This window comes from Anomaloglossus baeobatrachus, chromosome 3, assembly GCF_048569485.1.
Source record: "Anomaloglossus baeobatrachus isolate aAnoBae1 chromosome 3, aAnoBae1.hap1, whole genome shotgun sequence".
Taxonomy (NCBI): domain Eukaryota; kingdom Metazoa; phylum Chordata; class Amphibia; order Anura; family Aromobatidae; genus Anomaloglossus; species Anomaloglossus baeobatrachus.
The window spans coordinates 608,334,439-608,352,275 of NC_134355.1; the positions used below are offsets into that span (position 1 = coordinate 608,334,439).

Here is a 17,837-nt window from a genome sequence, read left to right on the forward strand (position 1 = left end):
GCCTCGAAAGGACCGAAACTTTGACTGCCACTTCCTCTGTGGAGGTTTGTTTGATCTGGGCTGGGGTAAGGAGGAGTCCTTACCTTTGGACTGTTTAATGATTTCCGCCAATTGCTCACCAAACAGTCTGTCTCCAGATAATGGCAAGCTGGTTAAACATTTTTTAGAAGCAGAATCTGCTTTCCATTCCTTTAACCACAAGGCTCTGCGCAAAACTACAGAGTTGGCGGATGCCATTGAGGTACGGCTCGTAGAGTCCAGTACCGCATTGATAGCGTAGGTCGCAAACGCAGACATTTGCGTAGTTAGGGACGCCACTTGCGGCACTGCTGGACGTATGAGAGAGTCCACCTGTGCCAGACCAGCTGAAATAGCTTGGAGCGCCCATACGGCCGCGAATGCTGGAGCAAACGACGCGCCGATAGCTTCATAGACAGATTTCAACCAAAGGTCCATCTGTCTGTCATTGGCATCTTTAAGTGAAGCCCCATCCTCCACTGCAACTATGGATCTAGCTGCAAGCCTGGATATTGGAGGGTCCACTTTTGGACACTGGGTCCATCGTTTGACCACGTCAGGGGGAAAAGGATAACGTGTATCCTTAAGGCGTTTAGAAAAACGCTTGTCCGGATAAGTATTGTGTTTCTGGATGGATTCTCTGAAGTCAGAGTGGTCCAGAAAAGTACTCAATTTACGCTTGGGATACAGGAAATGGAATTTCTCCTGCTGTGCAGCTGCCTCCTCTGCAGAAGGGGCTGGGGGAGAAATATCCAACAGCCTATTGATGGCCGCTATAAGGTCATTTACCATGGCGTCACCATCTGGCGTATCCAAATTGAGTGCGGCGTCAGGACAAGACTCCTGATCACCCACCTCTGAACCCTCAAATAGGGACCCTTCTCGCTGAGACCCTGATCCGCGTGATGACGTGGAGGGTCTCTCCCAGCGAGCTCGCTTAGGCGGACTGGGACTGACGTCGGAGTCAGAGCCCTCAGCCTGTGATGCCTGGGACCCCCTTGAAGTACGGATTAGTTCCAACTGAGGGGGACCGGGGAACATAGACACAGCAGTGTCTATGGTCTGAGCAACTGGCCTGGACTGCAAGGTCTCCAGGATTTTTGTCATAGTCACAGACATTTTATCAGCAAAGACTGCAAATTCTGTCCCCGTCACCGGGGCAGGGTTCACAGGCGTCTCTGCCTGGGCTACCACCACAATAGGCTCTGGCTGACGAAGTGCCACTGGGACTGAACATTGCACACAATGAGAGTCGTTGGAGCCTGCTGTTAGATTAGCCCCACATGCTGTACAAGCCGTGTATACAGCCCGTGCCTTGGCACCCTTGCGTTTTGCGGATGACATGCTGTTGTCTCCTCAAAGCAATATAGGGTGTACAGCCAAGAAGCGACCTTACAGTGCAGTATATAAATATATCTAAAAATATAACACTGTGGCACTAGTGGGGCCGCACGTATGTGCTGCTTACCGCCCGCTTAACGCGGGTGTGTGGTCGCCAGAAACCCCTAGCCTGGGTCCCCCAGAGCCTGCGTCCGTTCTCCAGCCAGACTGCATGTGTATAATGGCTGCCGGCGTCCTGGGGAGCTGCAAGCCTGGGGGCGGGCCTAGGGCGTGCACAGAGAAAAGGCGCGAAGCCTGTGTCCTACTGTGCTCAGTGAGAGGGCTGGAGCATGTAAATCGTGCTCCAGCCCTCGGCGCTGCCTATTGAACAACGTCTCTCCCCTACCCTGATTGACAGGGTGGGGGGCGTTAACGAAGCGGAGCTAGGCCGCAGAAAGCCGGGGACTAAAGTTAGAAGCGCCGCCGCCGTAAAAGCGCGGTCGGCGCGTCCCCGGCGCACTACAAGTCGCAGCTGCGCCGCCGCTCCAGGGGCGGTCGGCGCGGCGATCCACACACATAAAGTCCCCCAGTAATCTGCGGGGACTATAAGCCCAGCGCACAGCGCTACAGTCCCCGGCGCACTAGCACACCCAGCAAGCCTGGGGTGTGCGTGGCCTGCCATACGGGGACACAGAGTACCTGAAAGTTGCAGGGCCTTGTCCCTGAACGGCACTCCCGCTCCACATCCAGCAGGTTCTATGGGTCTGTGGATGGAGCCCGGCCTCAGGGCTTGGTGGCCGGTAAGATCCCACTTCCTCAGAGCCCTTCAGGGGGATGGGGAAGGAAAACAGCATGTGGGCTCCAGCCTCCGTACCCGCAATGGGTACCTCAACCTTACAAACCACAAGTGGGGTAAGAAGGGAGCATGCTGGGGGCCCCATATGGGCCCTCTTTTCTTCCATCCGATATAGTCAGCAGCTACTGCTGACTAAACAGTGGAGCTATGCGTGGATGTCTGACCTCCTTCGCACAAAGCAGAAAACTGGTGAGCCAGTGATCCCACTGGGGGTGTATAGCCAGAAGGGGAGGGGCCTTACACTTTTTAGTGTAATTGCTTTGTGTGGCCTCCGGAGGCAGTGCTATACACCCAATCGTCTGGGTCTCCCAATGGAGCGCCGAAGAAAAAAGGATAACGTGTATCCTTAATACGATTGGAGAACGCTTATCTGGATAAGTGTGGTGTTTCCGGATTGCTTCTCTGAAGTCAGAGTGGCCAGAAAAGTACTCAATATACGCTTGAGATACTGAAAAGGGATTTCTCCTGCTGTGAAGCTGACTCCTCCACCGGAGGAGCTGAGGGAGAAATATCCAACATTCCATTGATGGACGCTAGAAGATCATTCACTATGGCGTCACCATCCGGTGTATCCGGATTGAGAGCGGTCTCAGGATCAGAGTCCTGATCAGCTACGTCTGCCTCATCATACAGAGAGTCCTGCTGGGACCCTAACCAGTGATGAAGCAGAGTGCCGCTCCCAGCGAGCTCGCTTAGGCTGTCTGGGACTGTCGTCCGTGTCAGAGCCTGCGCCCTGGGATGCATGGGACCCCCCCGGAGCACTGATTTGTTCCAAATGAGGGTGGCCATGGAGCATTGTATCAACATTGCCCATGGTCCGTCTGGACTGCTGTTAGTCACAGTCACAGACAATCTATCAGCCGAAACTGCAACTCCGTCCTTGTCCCTGGACAGGGTTCACAGGTGGTTCCTTTGGCCACCTCTAGCAGAGACCCCGGCTGACCAAGTGCTATAGGGGAGCATTGCACACAATGGGGACAGTGGAATTTGCCGTGTGGAACAGTATCACGTGCAGTACAAGCAGCATAGAAAGCCTGTGCCTTGGCACCCTTGCTTTTTTGCTGCTGTTGTCTAGCCATTTAGAAGTATATTGCCAAGAATAGCGACCGTACAGTGCAATGTATAGCATACAAGCAGAAAGTACAAATGAACACTTCAGCACATGCAGTACAAGCAGCATAGAAAGCCTGTGCCTCAGCACCCTTGCTTTTTTGCTGCTGTTGTCTAGCCATCTAGGAGTATATAGCCAAGAATAGCGACCGTACAGTGCAGTGTATAGCATACCAGCATAAAGTACAAATGAACACTTCAGCACATGCAATACAAGCAGCCTAGAAAGCCTGTGCCTTAGCACCCTTGCTTTTTTGCTGCTGTAGTCTAGCCATCTAGGCATAAAGTACAAATGGCATTAGTGGGGTCAGCACTTCAGGTGCTGCTTACCGCCCGCACAAGAGCGGGTGTGTGGTCGCCCGAATCCTGTGACTGGTTGCCCAGAGCTTGTCTCCCTTCTCCAGCCCAGACTGCGTGCAGGAATGGCTGCCGGCGTCTTGTGAAGAGGGGTGGGCCGTGGGCGTGCCCCAGACAAGAGCGGGAAACTGGCGTCCCACTGTGTCCAGTGAAGGGGGCTGGAGAATGCAAAGCAGACTCCAGCTCTCGGCGCTGACTTTCTGTACAGCGTCCCGCCCCTCCCCTGACTGGCAGGGCTGGGGGCGGGAACGAAGCGAAAACTAGGCCGCAAAGTCGGGGACTCGAGTAATAAGCGCGGCCGTCCTATGTGCACGGCCAGCGCGGAAGTCCCCGGCGCACCACAAGTCCCAGCCGCGCCACAGTGTAAAACACCCCGCAGCGGCCGGCGCGGCAGTTTCTAACACCTAAATTCACTCAGCTAAGCTGCAGTGAATAATAGCACAAGCGCTCCGCGCTGTTGTCCCCGGCGCACTAGCACTCCCAGCAATGCTGGTGTGTGTGTGCGCGATGTGTACGGGGACACAGAGTACCTTAATGTAGCAGGGCCCTGTCCCTGACGATACCCAGCTCCATATCCAGCAGGTTCTCCGGGTCTGTGGATGGAGCCCGGTCTCAGTGCCTGGAGACCGGTAAGATCCCACTTCACCCAGAGCCCTTCAGGGGGATGGGGAAGGAAAACAGCATGTGGGCTCCAGCCTCCGTACCCGCAATGGGTACCTCAACCTTAACAAACACCGCCGACAAAAGTGGGGTGAGAAGGGAGCATGCTGGGGGCCCCATATGGGCCCACTTTTCTTCCAACCGACATAGTCAGCAGCTGCTGCTGACTAAAAACAGTGGAGCTATGCGTGGATGTCTGACCTCCTTCGCACAAAGCATAAAACTGAAGCAGCCCGTGATCCCACGGGGGGTGTATATGCAGAAGGGGAGGGGCCTTACACTTTTTAGTGTAATACTTTGTGTGGCCTCCGGAGGCAGTAGCTATACACCCCAATCGTCTGGGTCTCCCAATGGAGCGCCGAAGAAATATACAATTTATAGTTAAATTGTCATCATTCCAGAGACACCATCACCTGCAGAACAACAATATTTAATCAGAGAAAATTTCCCAAAGCTTTTCTTAGGCCAATGTATCACGCTGAGGGAAAAAAGGGCTGTGTGATCCCCACCTTCTCTTGGTGCCTTTTATTATCTGTCATGCTGACATCACGATGACAGCGCTGTAGCCAATTAGTGAGCTTAGCGTCTTGTGCTATCAACCTGGCAGAACGCCTGAGCTAACTGTACTTTGCACGCTGCGACATCGCAAGCCAATGCTGCGATGCCGAGCGCGATAGCCCCCGCCCCCGTTGCAGCTGCGATATCCTTGTGATAGCTGCCATAGCGAACATTATCGCTACGGCAGCTTCACATGGACTCACCTGTCCTGGGACATCGCTCTGGCCGGCGACCCGCCTCCTTATTAAGAGGGCACGTCGTACGGCGTCGCTGCGACGTCACACGGCCAATAGGAGCGGAGGGGCGGAGATGAGCGGGATGTAAACATCCCGCCCACCTTCTCCCTTCCGTATATCCTACGGGAGCCGCGGTGACACCGGTAGGAGATGTTCCTCGCTCCTGCGGCTTCACACACAGCGATGTGTGCTGCTGCTGGAGCGAGGAACAACATCGGACCATCGTGTCAGCGTAATTATGGATTACGCCGACACTACACCGATGATACGATTACGACGCTTTTGCGCTCGTTAATCGTATCATCTAGGCTTTACACACTACGATGTCGCCTGCGATGCCGGAAGTGCGTCACTTTCAATTTGACCCCACCAACATCGCAGCTGCGATGTCGTAGTGTGCAAAGTACCCCTAAGGATCTGGTATCTCCAATTTTGCACTGCTGCTCCTCTTGATCTCGATGGGATGATTTACCACCATATGTTTGGCAGTTGCTCTCTTATAGAGAATAAAGGAGCGCTCTGCCGTGCCAAGCACTCCAGTGTATGGAGGAGTCAGAAGAGACAGCTGCCGGAATAACGACCAACCATACAACCGAAGGGCTGACAGCCATCTATTATGAATAATGGGTTTTGTTCCCAAGATTGGAAGTTATTTCGCATCCCTTGGATATGGAAGAACTTGCTGATCACCGGGGTTCGACAGATGGAACCCCCATAAAATCCTCTGATTGGGGGTCTGCAACAACTAAATTTGGATGTGGAATGGAGCGTAGGTGCGCATGCTCGATTTCCACTCTACTAATAGTCTATTGGATTTACAGAGTAAGCTGATCCCCACATCAGCTCCATTCAAGATTGTGGTTCAGGATAGAGATGAGTGGAAGTTCGTTCGTTCAGCCGCACTTTAGATACAGTTCGGTTTGGGAGCCCGACTTGACCTGAACCCCAATGGAAGTCACTAATCGGGCAGTTCCAAGTGTCTGCCCACATGCAGCCAACCATAAACAGATCACTTCCAGGGGTGGGGGTTTTCCATTTTTGTTTGGTGCACACGACACCCTTCATGCTGTTGTTACCTCCCATGTCAACCGTTCAAACACTGCAAGTGGCTCGCACTGGGCTGAGCACCGAGTGCACCCAAGCACAGCAATGCTCGCAAATGTGGTTTTGCATATGTAAAGCACCGAACTTTACTTTTTTTTTGTAAATTCTTTGTTTGGTACAAACACCAAACCTCGGGGGTCTCTCATCTCTAGCTCCGGAAATCACTCTGTGGATCACTGCGTGTCCCAGTGGTCAGACCGCCAGCAATCACTTAGTTATCACCAGTCCTATATGATTATCAAATCGAGTCAGGGTCCTTTCAAAGTCCTGTAATTACAACTATTAGGAAAAAAAGGGATGACGTGACTTACCCAATTAACATCAATGTCATCACACAATCTATCAAGCTTCTGAAATTCTGCCTTATTGGCCACATCTCCACCACTGTAAGTTTTCCAGCCATTTTCTTTCCATCTTGGCATCCATTCGGTCATGCCTAAATTGTAAATACAAATATACAGTGAGAGGCATTGTCTGATTATATATATATTTTTTTTTTTAGACATTGCAATTATTCATTTTTATGCAATTTATTTAATAATCAGTTGTCTTACATGCTGTATATTCAGGCAGAGACTGAGCAGCGATGACGTCACTCAGGTTAGCCGCGGCCACAGCTGCAGATTCCCACGGTCCTCCACCTGTCACCGCAGATAACTTGACCTCTGGTTACTTCAGTGACCTCACCTGAGTTCATTCAGGTCAGCTTACCTGCAGTCACAGGTAGAGGACCGTGGGAACCTCCAGCTGTGGCCAGGGCTAACCTGAGTCACATCACTGCTCATCGCTGCTGTCTTTGCTTGAATTTACAGCGTGCGGTCATGTACTATGATTACGTGCTGTGATTCAGATGTAGCAAAGCTGGAATAGTCGCAGGACCTTGTGTGGATTACGTTGGACCTCCAGGGGTGTTTTGGGAATTAATAAAGTGGTGAAAGAGGGTGTTTTTTTGTATTTTATTTCAAATAAAGGAATTTTTCAGTGTTTATTTACTTTAACTTACAGATTAGTGATGGGGGGGTCTCATAGACACCTCATATTACTAATCTAGGGCTTAATGGCAGCTTTGAGCTGAAATTAACCCCTTATTACCCCCCAATTGCCACCACACCATGGCAATTAGGACGAGCTGGGTAAAGTGCTGGGGTTGTCACATCTAATGGATTGGAGAATCCTGGGAAGTTGCAGGCTGATATTTTTAGGCTGCGGAGGCGCAATAAGCATAGATCTCTCCAGCCTGAGAATACCAGCCCCGAACAGTCGAGCTGTATCATGGCTAGGTATCGGGGGGGGGGACTGACCGCACATCCGTTTTTTTAAGATTATTTATTTAAATAATTTAAATTAAAAAAAAACCCCACAGCATGCGGTTACCCTTAATATGATACACAGCCAAGGTAAGCGCACGACTGGAGGCTGCAGCCTGTAGCTGTGGCTTTATCTGTACTGGGTATCATAATATGGGGGGGGACACTACGTCAATTTTTTAATTTATTTTACTGTACAATAAAGATCTCACCCACCGGCGACTGTGCTTGGAAGCGTCAAACACGCTGTCACTGAGCGTGGTGGTGCGTCTGACTACAACCAATCACAGACGCCATTGGGTGGGGGAGTCGCTGAATATGCATAAGCCTAATCAGTGGCCCCGGAATTAGAATGAGAGGCAGCAGGAGCGTACAGCTGTGTCTGTGACTCCGTAAGTATGAAGCGCTTGCTCCTACCTCCTTGCAACCGATTCTGGTCCCCATATATTATATGGGGACCAGCATCCAGCCAGATACCAGTCATCAATTGGTCTGCAAGTCTTCCCATCACTAGTGAGAAACTCAGGGACAAAACGTAAAAAGAATTGACATGCTGCAATTTATTTGTGAGACGTTTTTGACAAATAATCTACAGACAAAAAAAAACTGCAAATCTGAATTCACATAAGACTTTGCTGGGAAGTCAAACGGAGAACTTTCTGACAACAAAAGTGCACAAAAAAAAAAACCCGGGTAAAAAGCGCAGCATGCATATGTAGCCTTAGAGGCACATACTTGTGTGAATCAGCCAACATATCCCGGGTATAAATGCAGACTCAGCTCCTGGGCCCGCATCATACACAGGAAATCGAAATGCATTGTTCATGTTTAGCAGATGCTGGTAAGGGGTATATGTAGTAAATTTATGCTTTCTACACAACCTTTCCAATATAAAACAATCAATCAAAATGTAAACCTACTTACCCTTAACAGTATACTCGCTGTCAGTATGAAGAGTCAGCCTGGTAATATTGTTATCACGGGCTTGTTCTACCGCTCTTCTGGCTGCCTAATAAAGGGAGACCGGTATTAGTTTCATGCTCACTTAACTAGTTTCACACATCCGGCTTTTTGGCGGATCCGGCGCACTCCAGTACGGTGTATACAGTACAATGGCAGCATGACAAGCTCCGGTCACATGCGGTCATGTGACCCGGAAGTTGACATGCTGCCATTGTACTGTATACACTGTACCGGAGTACACCGGATCCGCCAAAAAGCCGGATGTGTGAAACTAGCCTTATTCATACTTGTTCTGTGTTAGAAGAAGTATATTTTCATGTCTATACAGGAAATTTCATCACCTGTTTCCATAAAGTCATTGTATGAACAGAAGAACACAGAGGACCAGTGATGGAGAGGAGGATTATAACTGGGGATGGGGTCACCTCTCTTTAATAATGCAAGTGTATTATATATATATATATAAAGTAAATGTGGTTTTGCTACCAAGGAATGAAAACTAAGATATTTTTCAATACTTAGGTGGCGAAAGTAGTCTGTCATTGCAGAAAGAAAGAATCCAAAAAGCCCTTATTTTTAATATATGCACCAGAATTTGGGGCATACATACCAAAATTGGGGAGATATATACTTTAATGAGAATCATATGTACCAGGATGGGAGACATTCATTAGCAATGTCAAAAAAAGGTGAAACCATCAGAACGTTGAGAAATATACTAGGGGTGGGGACCTTAGTTTAAAAGCACCACTCCAGCGCTGGAAAATAAATAAAAAAAGGAAAAAAAAAAAAACACAAAATGCTGGAGTGGTGATTTAAACATCAGATAGTTTTAGAGACAGATTGCCTAAAGGGAACCTGTCACCGGTTTTGGAGCCTATAACCTGCGGCCACCACCAGTGGGCTCTTATATACAACATTCTAACATGCTGTATATAAGAGCCCAGGCCGCTGTGTAGAACATAAAAAACACTTTATAATACTCACCTAGAAGGCTGCTCCAATGCAGTCTGGTCAAAAGGGTGGCGCCATTCTCCAGGACCGGCGCCTCCTCTTTCGGCCATCTTTGTTCTTTTTCTTCTTTAAGCCGGTGTGCAGGACGCGTCCTACACACTCGCCGGCACTGAGGTCCTGCGCAGGTGAACTTTGATCTGCCCTGAGCAGATCAAAGTATTGTAGTGCGCCTGCGCGAGACCGGCGAGTGTGTATGACTTAGGAAGCGTCATGCGCACAGGCTTCAGAAAGAGGACGAAGATGGCCGAAAGAGGGGGCGGGGCGATGTAGCCGACCAGAGAGGACGCATGGGAAGAGAGCTCCTATAATCCTGATCTCATCCTGGCAATTTACACCCGGTTACCTGATCCATTTACTCACTGACCTGCTGCTGTGACAGGAGACATCATCTGGAGGCTGCAGATTCCCACTGGAGCTATTCCCTGACTCTTGCACAGCGTTGCTGGATCTCCTGAGGCTGGAGAGTGTGGAGCAGCAGCCATCTTCCCTACAGCATGCATTTCCACAGTGAGCAGCAGAGCATGACTCCGGAGAGCAGTGAGGAGTGACAGATTTATGGCCAGAGGTGAAGACCCAGGAGTGGTGAGCACAGGGAGTTAATCCCTTAGCTGTGTAACTGGCAGTCAGTGAGCAGCAGGGGCCGGTGGTTGTGTGGGAGACTTTAACCCATAGAGTGCTGGAGGGTCTGGAGTGTGTGCCTTGAAAAACGGGCCCTGCAGATTTTTTCTGACACATGAAAACAAATAAGTGACACATATTGAAGTCCCCACGCTGCGCAGGCCTGCATCATCCTGATAAATACACCCTGAGTGCTGTGCTGCCCTGGGACTCCCTTCATTCTTATTATCCACCATATAAGTGGCTGTTTTCCGGCTCTCTGGACGTGGTGAGGAAGTGGAGACAGACATATTACTAAATATACATTATAAAGGCACAGATTCAGACGCACGGGGGCACGATAAGAGAGGGGTGCAGAATCAGCAAATCCCCAGTGTATCAATATGAGTCCCCCTAAACAAAGTGGAGCTATTGACAAACTTAAGGAGTTCGCAAGGGGTGGTCAGGCAGATGCCCCTAAAGCCAAGAGAAATGCCACCCCAAAAGGTCAGGCACTATTGGATGACGGGTCAGAGGATAAAGATGATTTAACCCTGAGGCAGGTGTATGAACAGCTTCTACAAGCAATTTCTACAAGCAACAGCTCCCTCACACGGAAGATTGAGCAGGTACATTCAGAGGTGGGCCTCCTGCGTCAGGACATGCAATCCCTGAGGGCCCGAACAGCGGAAGTCGAGATGCGAGTGTCTGAACTGGAGGATCAAACTGTAACACTCAAAACAAAAATGACAACAATGGCCGGATCGGCAAATGCATGGCGCCAGAAAGCAGACGATCTGGAGAACCGCATGCGTCGAAACAATATACGAATCATAGGACTGCCAGAGCGCTCGGAAGGTCAGCATCCGGAACAATTCCTGGAGGAGTGGCTGAAATGTAATCTCGGAGATGAGTTCTCCTCGACATTTGCGGTGGAGAGGGCGCACACAGTTCCAACGAGGCCTCCTATTCCAGGCGCGCCAGCACGTCCCTTTTTAGCAAGGATGCTCAACTACAGAGATAGAGACACAGCACTCCGTCTGGCCCGACAGAAGAGCCCACTCAAGTTCAATAATGCTGCGCTCTCGATCTTTCCGGACTTTTCGGTGGACCTCCAGAAACAGAGGGCCCACTTCATGGAGGTGAAGAAGAAATTAAGGGAGCGGAACATCATCTACTCTATGCTGTACCCTGCCCGGCTCCGCATAGTGCATGAAGGGTCGCCTCTGTTTTTTACTACACCTGCTGAGGCTGAGGACTGGCTACAGGTACACCCGAAACCTAAGGGGCAGAAGCCATGAGATTACTTTCCTAGGTGACATTTTCTGTGCCCCCTGGCGAGCCTCTTATTTCATGGTTGCTTGAAGCCCCCTTTGGAGACAGATGGGACTTCCCCGTGCCTCGAGTGATGGAAGAATTGGCCAGGAATTGGTTCTTGTGAAATGGGAGCCCTAACTTGTGCACCCTTATACCACCTATACCAGGACACTGTATTCAGTGGTGGTATCCCCATTGATGTTTGAAATGTTTTACAGGACTTATCGGAAAGGTCCTGAAGTTCGATATTGGTTCTATATGTTTACAGCTGCAATTGCATTAACTTTATTTCTTTGCAGGGACAGGCTTATTACTGTTGGAGGGTTAACCACACTTACTTGCAGGGCAGAAAGCGTCTTATACCTGGGATCCTGGTTCTATAAAAAGATCTATGTGATATGGGGTCAGAGCTAATATTTATGACCTGGAATGTCAGAGGCCTTAAATCGCCCAAAGAAGGGAATTTTGTTACTTACCGTAAATTCCTTTTCTTCTAGCTCCAATTGGGAGACCCAGACGATTGGGGTGTATAGCTACTGCCTCCGGAGGCCACACAAAGCATTACACTAAAAAGTGTAAGGCCCTTCCCCTTCTGGCTATACACCCCCCGTGGGATCACGGGCTGATCAGTTTTAGTGCAAAAGCAAGAAGGAGGAAAGCCAATAACTGGTTAAACAAATTCAATCCGAAGGAACATCGGAGAACTGAAACCATTCAACATGAACAACATGTGTACCCGAACAAACCAAAAATCCCGAAGGAAACAGGGGCGGGTGCTGGGTCTCCCAATTGGAGCTAGAAGAAAAGGAATTTACGGTAAGTAACAAAATTCCCTTCTTCTTCGGCGCTCCATTGGGAGACCCAGACGATTGGGACGTCCAAAAGCAGTCCCTGGGTGGGTAAATGAATACCTCAAGTTTGGACTGTAAAAAACAGCCCTTCTCTACATGGAGGCAACCTCCGCCTGCAGGACTCATCTACTTAGGCTGGCATCCGCCTAAGCGTAGGCATGCACCTGAAAATGCTTGGTGAAGGTGTGCAGACTCGACCAGGTAGCCGCCTGGCACACCTGCTGAGCCGTAGCCTGGTGCCGTAATGCCCAGGACGCACCCGCGGCTCTGGTAGAATGGGCCTTCAGCCCTGATGGAACCGGAAGCCCAGTAGAACGGTAGGCTTCAAGGATTGGTTCCTTGATCCATCGAGCCAGGGTGGATTTTGCAGCCTGCGATCACTTGCGCTGACCAGTGACAAGGACAAAGAGTGCATCCGAGCGGCGCAGAGGCGCCGTGCGGGAATGTAGATTCTGGGTGCTCTACACCCGATCCAACAATGCAAAGCCATTACATATCGATGAAATGGATAAAAGGAAGGTAAGGAGATATCCTGATTGTGATAAAAAGGGGATACCACCTTAGGGAGAAACTCTGGGATCGGGCGCAGCACTACCTTATCTTGGTGAACACCAGGAAGGGTGCTTTGGATGACCGCGCTGCTAGTTCGGACACTCTCCGAAGAGACGTGACCGCTACCAGAAAGGCCACTTTCTGTGAAAGTCGAGAAAGTGAAAACAACCCTCAGAGGCTCGAAGGGCGGCTCCTGGAGAGCAATTAATACCCTGTTCAGATCCCATGGGTCTAACGGCCTCTTGTACGGAGGGACAATGTGATAACCCTCCTGCAGGAACGTGCGTACCTGAGGAAGTCGTACTAGGCGCTTCTGAAAAAATACCGACAGCGCTGCGACTTGTCCTTTAAGGGAGCCGAGCGACAAACCTTTTCCCAATCCAGATGCAGGAAAGGAGGAAAAAGGAGACAATGCAAATGGCCAGGGAGACACTCCCCAAGCAGAGCACCAAGATAAGAATAACTTCCACGTCTTGTGGTAGATCTTGGCAGACGTCGGCTTCCTAGCCCGTCTCATGGTGGCAATGATGTCTTGAGATAATCCTGAAGACGCTAGGATCTCGGACTCGATGGCCACACAGTCAGGTTCAGGGCCGTAGAATTCAGTGGAAAAAACGGCCCTTGGGACAGTAAGTCTGGCCGGTCTGAGAGTGCCCACGGTTGGCCGACCGTGAGATGCCACAGATCCGGGAACCACGACCTCCTCGGCCAGTCTGGGACGACGAGGATGGCGCGGCGGCAAGCGGAGCTGAGCTTGCATAGCACTCTGGGCAACAGTGCCAGAGGTGGAAACACATAGGGTAGCTGGTACTGCGACCAATCCTGAACTAGGGCGCCTGCCGCCAGAGCTCTTTGCTCGTGAGACCGTGCCATGAAATTCGGGACCTTGTTGTTGTGCCGAGACGCCATTAGGTCGACGTCCGGCATCCCCCAGCGGCTACAGATTTCCTGACACCATTCTGGGTGCAGAGGCCATTCCCCTGCGTCCATGCCCAGGCGACTGAGGAAGTCTGCTTCCCAATTTTCTACGCCCGGGATGTGAACTGCGGATATGGTGGATGCTCTGTCTCCCACCCACATCAGAATCCGCCGGATTGCCTGGTAGGCTTGGCGATGCGTGTTCCGCCTTGGTGGGCGATGTATGCCACCGCTGTGGAATTGTCCGACTGAATTCGGATCTGTTTTCCTTCCAGCCACTGCTGGAAGGCTTGCAGGGCAAGATACACTGCCCAGATTTCCAGAACATTGATCTGAAGGATGGACTCCTCTGAAGAGAGTCCTTGACCGTCTGAGAAGGGAGACGTTCCTGTCTAGGGACGTCGACTCCCCAACCCATTGGCAAAGCATGTCCCATTGAAGTGGACGCAGATGAAACTGCGCGAAAGTGACTGCCTCTGCATGAGGCGTCTTAACCCCTTCACGACCGCGGGCCGTAAAATTACGTCCTATTTTAACGTGACTTAACGACCAGGGACGTAATTTTACGGCCTAAACTTCATTTGATTGCCGTGGCCATAGCAACGGCTTTCAAATGATGTCCCCTGCTGTTTCTTACAGCAGGGGACCTTTGCTTGACCCCAGGGGGGGCGGCATCGCCACCCCCTATCGACGATCGATGTGATTGGCTGTTCAAATCTGAACCGCCAACCACATCGATCGCACTAATTTCGGCAAAAATAATGCCCGAATTAGTGCGATCCTGTGAGATCCAGCTATGAGATGCCGCAGCTGCAGCAGCATATCATAGGTGGACCTCAAACATGCCGCCCCCAGCCCCTGCAGCACTGATTGGAGCGATCGTGCTATGACGCGCAATCGCTCCAATCAGTGTGCAGTGGGGCGGTCTGATCTGCCGGTGGCCGCCCTCCCCAGGCCTGTGCTGGCCTGTGAGCCCTCCCCCAACATGTCTGCAGCGTGGAGTGGCTGGTACTTTTGGTACCACGCCACCGCTGCTGCTGCCGCCGCCGCCTCTGATGTCTCCGCCGCTGCAGCTCTAATGGTAAGTATTCCGCTCCCTGCGCGCTCCCGTGAAGGCCCCTGCGCGCTCCCGTGAAGGCCCCTGCGCGCTCCCGTGAAGGCCCCTGCCCGTGCCCCCCCGATCTGCCCCCCTACGCCCCGATCTGCCCCCCCCCCCGGCATCCCGATCTGCTACCACCGCTGCTGCTGCAAAGTGAGTACTGTGCTCACTTTGCAGCCCGTGCGCGCTCCCGTGGTGCCCCTGCGCGCTGCCGTGATAGCCCCTGCCGTGCCCCCCCCGCGATCTGCTCCCCCCAACCACCCCCCCCCCCCCGACATCCCGATCCGCTCCCCCCGCGATCTGACTGCCTCCCCCATTATTTCTATTCTGCTTCTGCAGCTCCCTCTCCGGTCTCCCCCTCTGCTCTCCCCCCCTCCCCCTCTGCTCTCCCCCCCTCCCCCTCTGCTCTCCCCCTCTGCTCTCCCCCCTCTGCTCTCCCCCCTCCCCCTCTGCTCTCACCCCCCCCCCCCCTCTCCCCCTCTGCTCTCCCCCGACGTCCTCTTACCTGTCTTCACCGGCCTGATCACATCTGCGTCCATCGCTGGGTCCTTCCTGGGCATTCTGCTGATCTGCCTGCTGCTCCTGTAAAGCTGTCCATCTCTCTGCCATCTGTTCCTCTGCAGCTCTTCTGGTCAGTGATCCTCCTGCTAGTCCTGTGGGTACTGTGAGTATAACTTTTTTTTTTTTTTTTTCCGTATCCCCTGTCCATTTTTACACCTCATCCGTCCGTGCGTCCCGCCAAGCGCTGATCAGGGATGCAGATAACGGATCTGCATCCCTGCTCAATTTTTGGCGTGACTTTTTTTTCCGTATCCCCGACGCTTTTTGTATCGCATCCGTCCGTGCGTCCCGCCAAGCGCTGATCAGGGATGCAGAAAACGGATCGGCATCCATGGTCAATTTTTGGCGTGACTTTTTTTTCCGTATTCACGACGCTTTTTGTATCGCATCCGTCCGTGCGTCCCGCCGAGCGCTGATCAGGGATGCAGATAACGGATCGGCATCCCTGCTCAATTTTTGGCGTGACTTTTTTTTCCGTATCCCCGACGCTTTTTGTATCGCATCCGTCCGTGCGTCCCGCCAAGCGCTGATCAGGGATGCAGATAACGGATCGGCATCCCTGCTCAATTTTTGGCGTGACTTTTTTCCGTATTCACGACGCTTTTTGTATCGCATCCGTCCGTACGTCCCGCCGAGCGCTGATTAGGGATGCAGATAACGGATCGGCATCCCTGCTCAATTTTTGGCGTGACTTTTTTCCGTATTTGCGACGCTTTTTGTATCGCATCCGTCCGTGCGTCCCGCCAAGCGCTGATCAGGGATGCACATAACGTATCTGCATCCATGGTCAATTTTTGGCGTGACTTTTTTTTTTACGTATCCCCGACGCTTTTTTTTATCGCATCCGACCGTGCGTCCTGCAGCGGCCGATCAGTGCACTGCGTCTGTGCGTTTGAAAAGTCAAATGGCGCTCCTTCTCTTCTGAGCCCCGCCATGCGCTCAAACAATTACTTTCCACCACATATGAGGTATCTGCGTACTCAGGAGAAAATGCACAATACGTTTTATGGTGCATTTTTTCCTGTTACCCTTGTGAAAAAAAAGCTACCTAGTTGAAGCAACCGTTTTGTGGTAAAAAAAAAATTCTTTTCACGGCTCAACGCTATAAACTTCTGTGAAGCCCCCAGGTGTTCAAAGTGCTCACCAAACATCTAGAAAAAATATTTGAGGGCTCTAGTTTCCAAAATGGTGTCACTTGTGGGGGAGCTCCACTGTTTAGGCACCATAGGGGGTCTCCAAACGTGACATGGCGTCCGCTAATGATTCCAACCAATTTTGCTGTCAAATGGCGCTCCTTCTCTTCTTAGCCCCGCCATGCGCCCAAACAATTACTTTCCACCACATATGAGGTATCTGCGTACTCAGGAGAAAATGCACAATACATTTTATGGTGCATTTTTTCCTGATAGCCTTGTGAAAAAAAAAGCTACCTAGTTGAAGCAACCGTTTTGTGGTAAAAAATTTTTTTTTTCTTTTCACGGCTCAACGCTATAAACTTCTGTGAAGCCCCCAGGTGTTCAAAGTGCTCACCAAACATCTAGAAAAATTATTTGAGGGCTCTAGTTTCCAAAATGGTGTCACTTGTGGGGGAGCTCCACTGTTTAGGCACCATAGGGGGTCTCCAAACGTGACATGGTGTCCGCTAATGATTCCAACCAATTTTGCTGTCAAATGGCGCTCCTTCTCTTCTGAGCCCCGCCATGCGCCCAAACAATTACTTTCCACCACATATGAGGTATCTGCGTACTCAGGAGAAAATGCACAATACATTTTATGGTGCATTTTTTCCTGTTACCCTTGTGAAAAAAAAAGCTACCTAGTTGAAGCAACCGTTTTGTGGTAAAAAATTGTTTTTTTCTTTTCACGGCTCAACGCTATAAACTTCTGTGAAGCCCCCAGGTGTTCAAAGTGCTCACCAAACATCTAGAAAAATTATTTGAGGGCTCTAGTTTCCAAAATGGTGTCACTTGTGGGGGAGCTCCACTGTTTAGGCACCATAGGGGGTCTCCAAACGTGACGTGGTGTCCGCTAATGATTCCAACCAATTTTGCTGTCAAATGGCGCTCCTTCTCTTCTGAGCCCCGCCATGCGCCCAAACAATTACTTTCCACCACATATGAGGTATCTGCGTACTCAGGAGAAAATGCACAATACATTTTATGGTGCATTTTTTCCTGTTACCCTTGTGAAAAAAAAAGCTACCTAGTTGAAGCAACCGTTTTGTGGTAAAAAATTGTTTTTTTCTTTTCACGGCTCAACGCTATAAACTTTTGTGAAGCCCCCAGGTGTTCAAAGTGCTCACCAAACATCTAGAAAAATTATTTGAGGTCTCTAGTTTCCAAAATGGGGTCACTTGTGGGGGAGCTCCATTGTTTAGGCACCTCAGGGGGTCTTCAAACCCGACATGGCGTCCGCTAACAGGTGCAGCTAATTTTGCAC

General features: G+C 50.9%; 1 protein-coding gene across 2 annotated transcripts in view; it reads right to left on the reverse strand.

Moving 5' to 3' along the window:
- The window catches only part of LOC142296937 (ribonuclease H1-like), a 169,725-nt gene that overhangs the window by 29,462 nt on the left and 122,426 nt on the right, over positions 1-17,837 (reverse strand). For both annotated transcript variants that reach the window (XM_075341081.1, XM_075341082.1), the window contains exons 5-6: positions 8,451-8,535; positions 6,531-6,655 (exon numbers count right to left, since the gene is read on the reverse strand). In XM_075341081.1, coding sequence (XP_075197196.1) covers positions 6,531-6,655; positions 8,451-8,535 — 210 coding nt within the window. The remainder of the gene's footprint in view (positions 1-6,530; positions 6,656-8,450; positions 8,536-17,837) is intronic.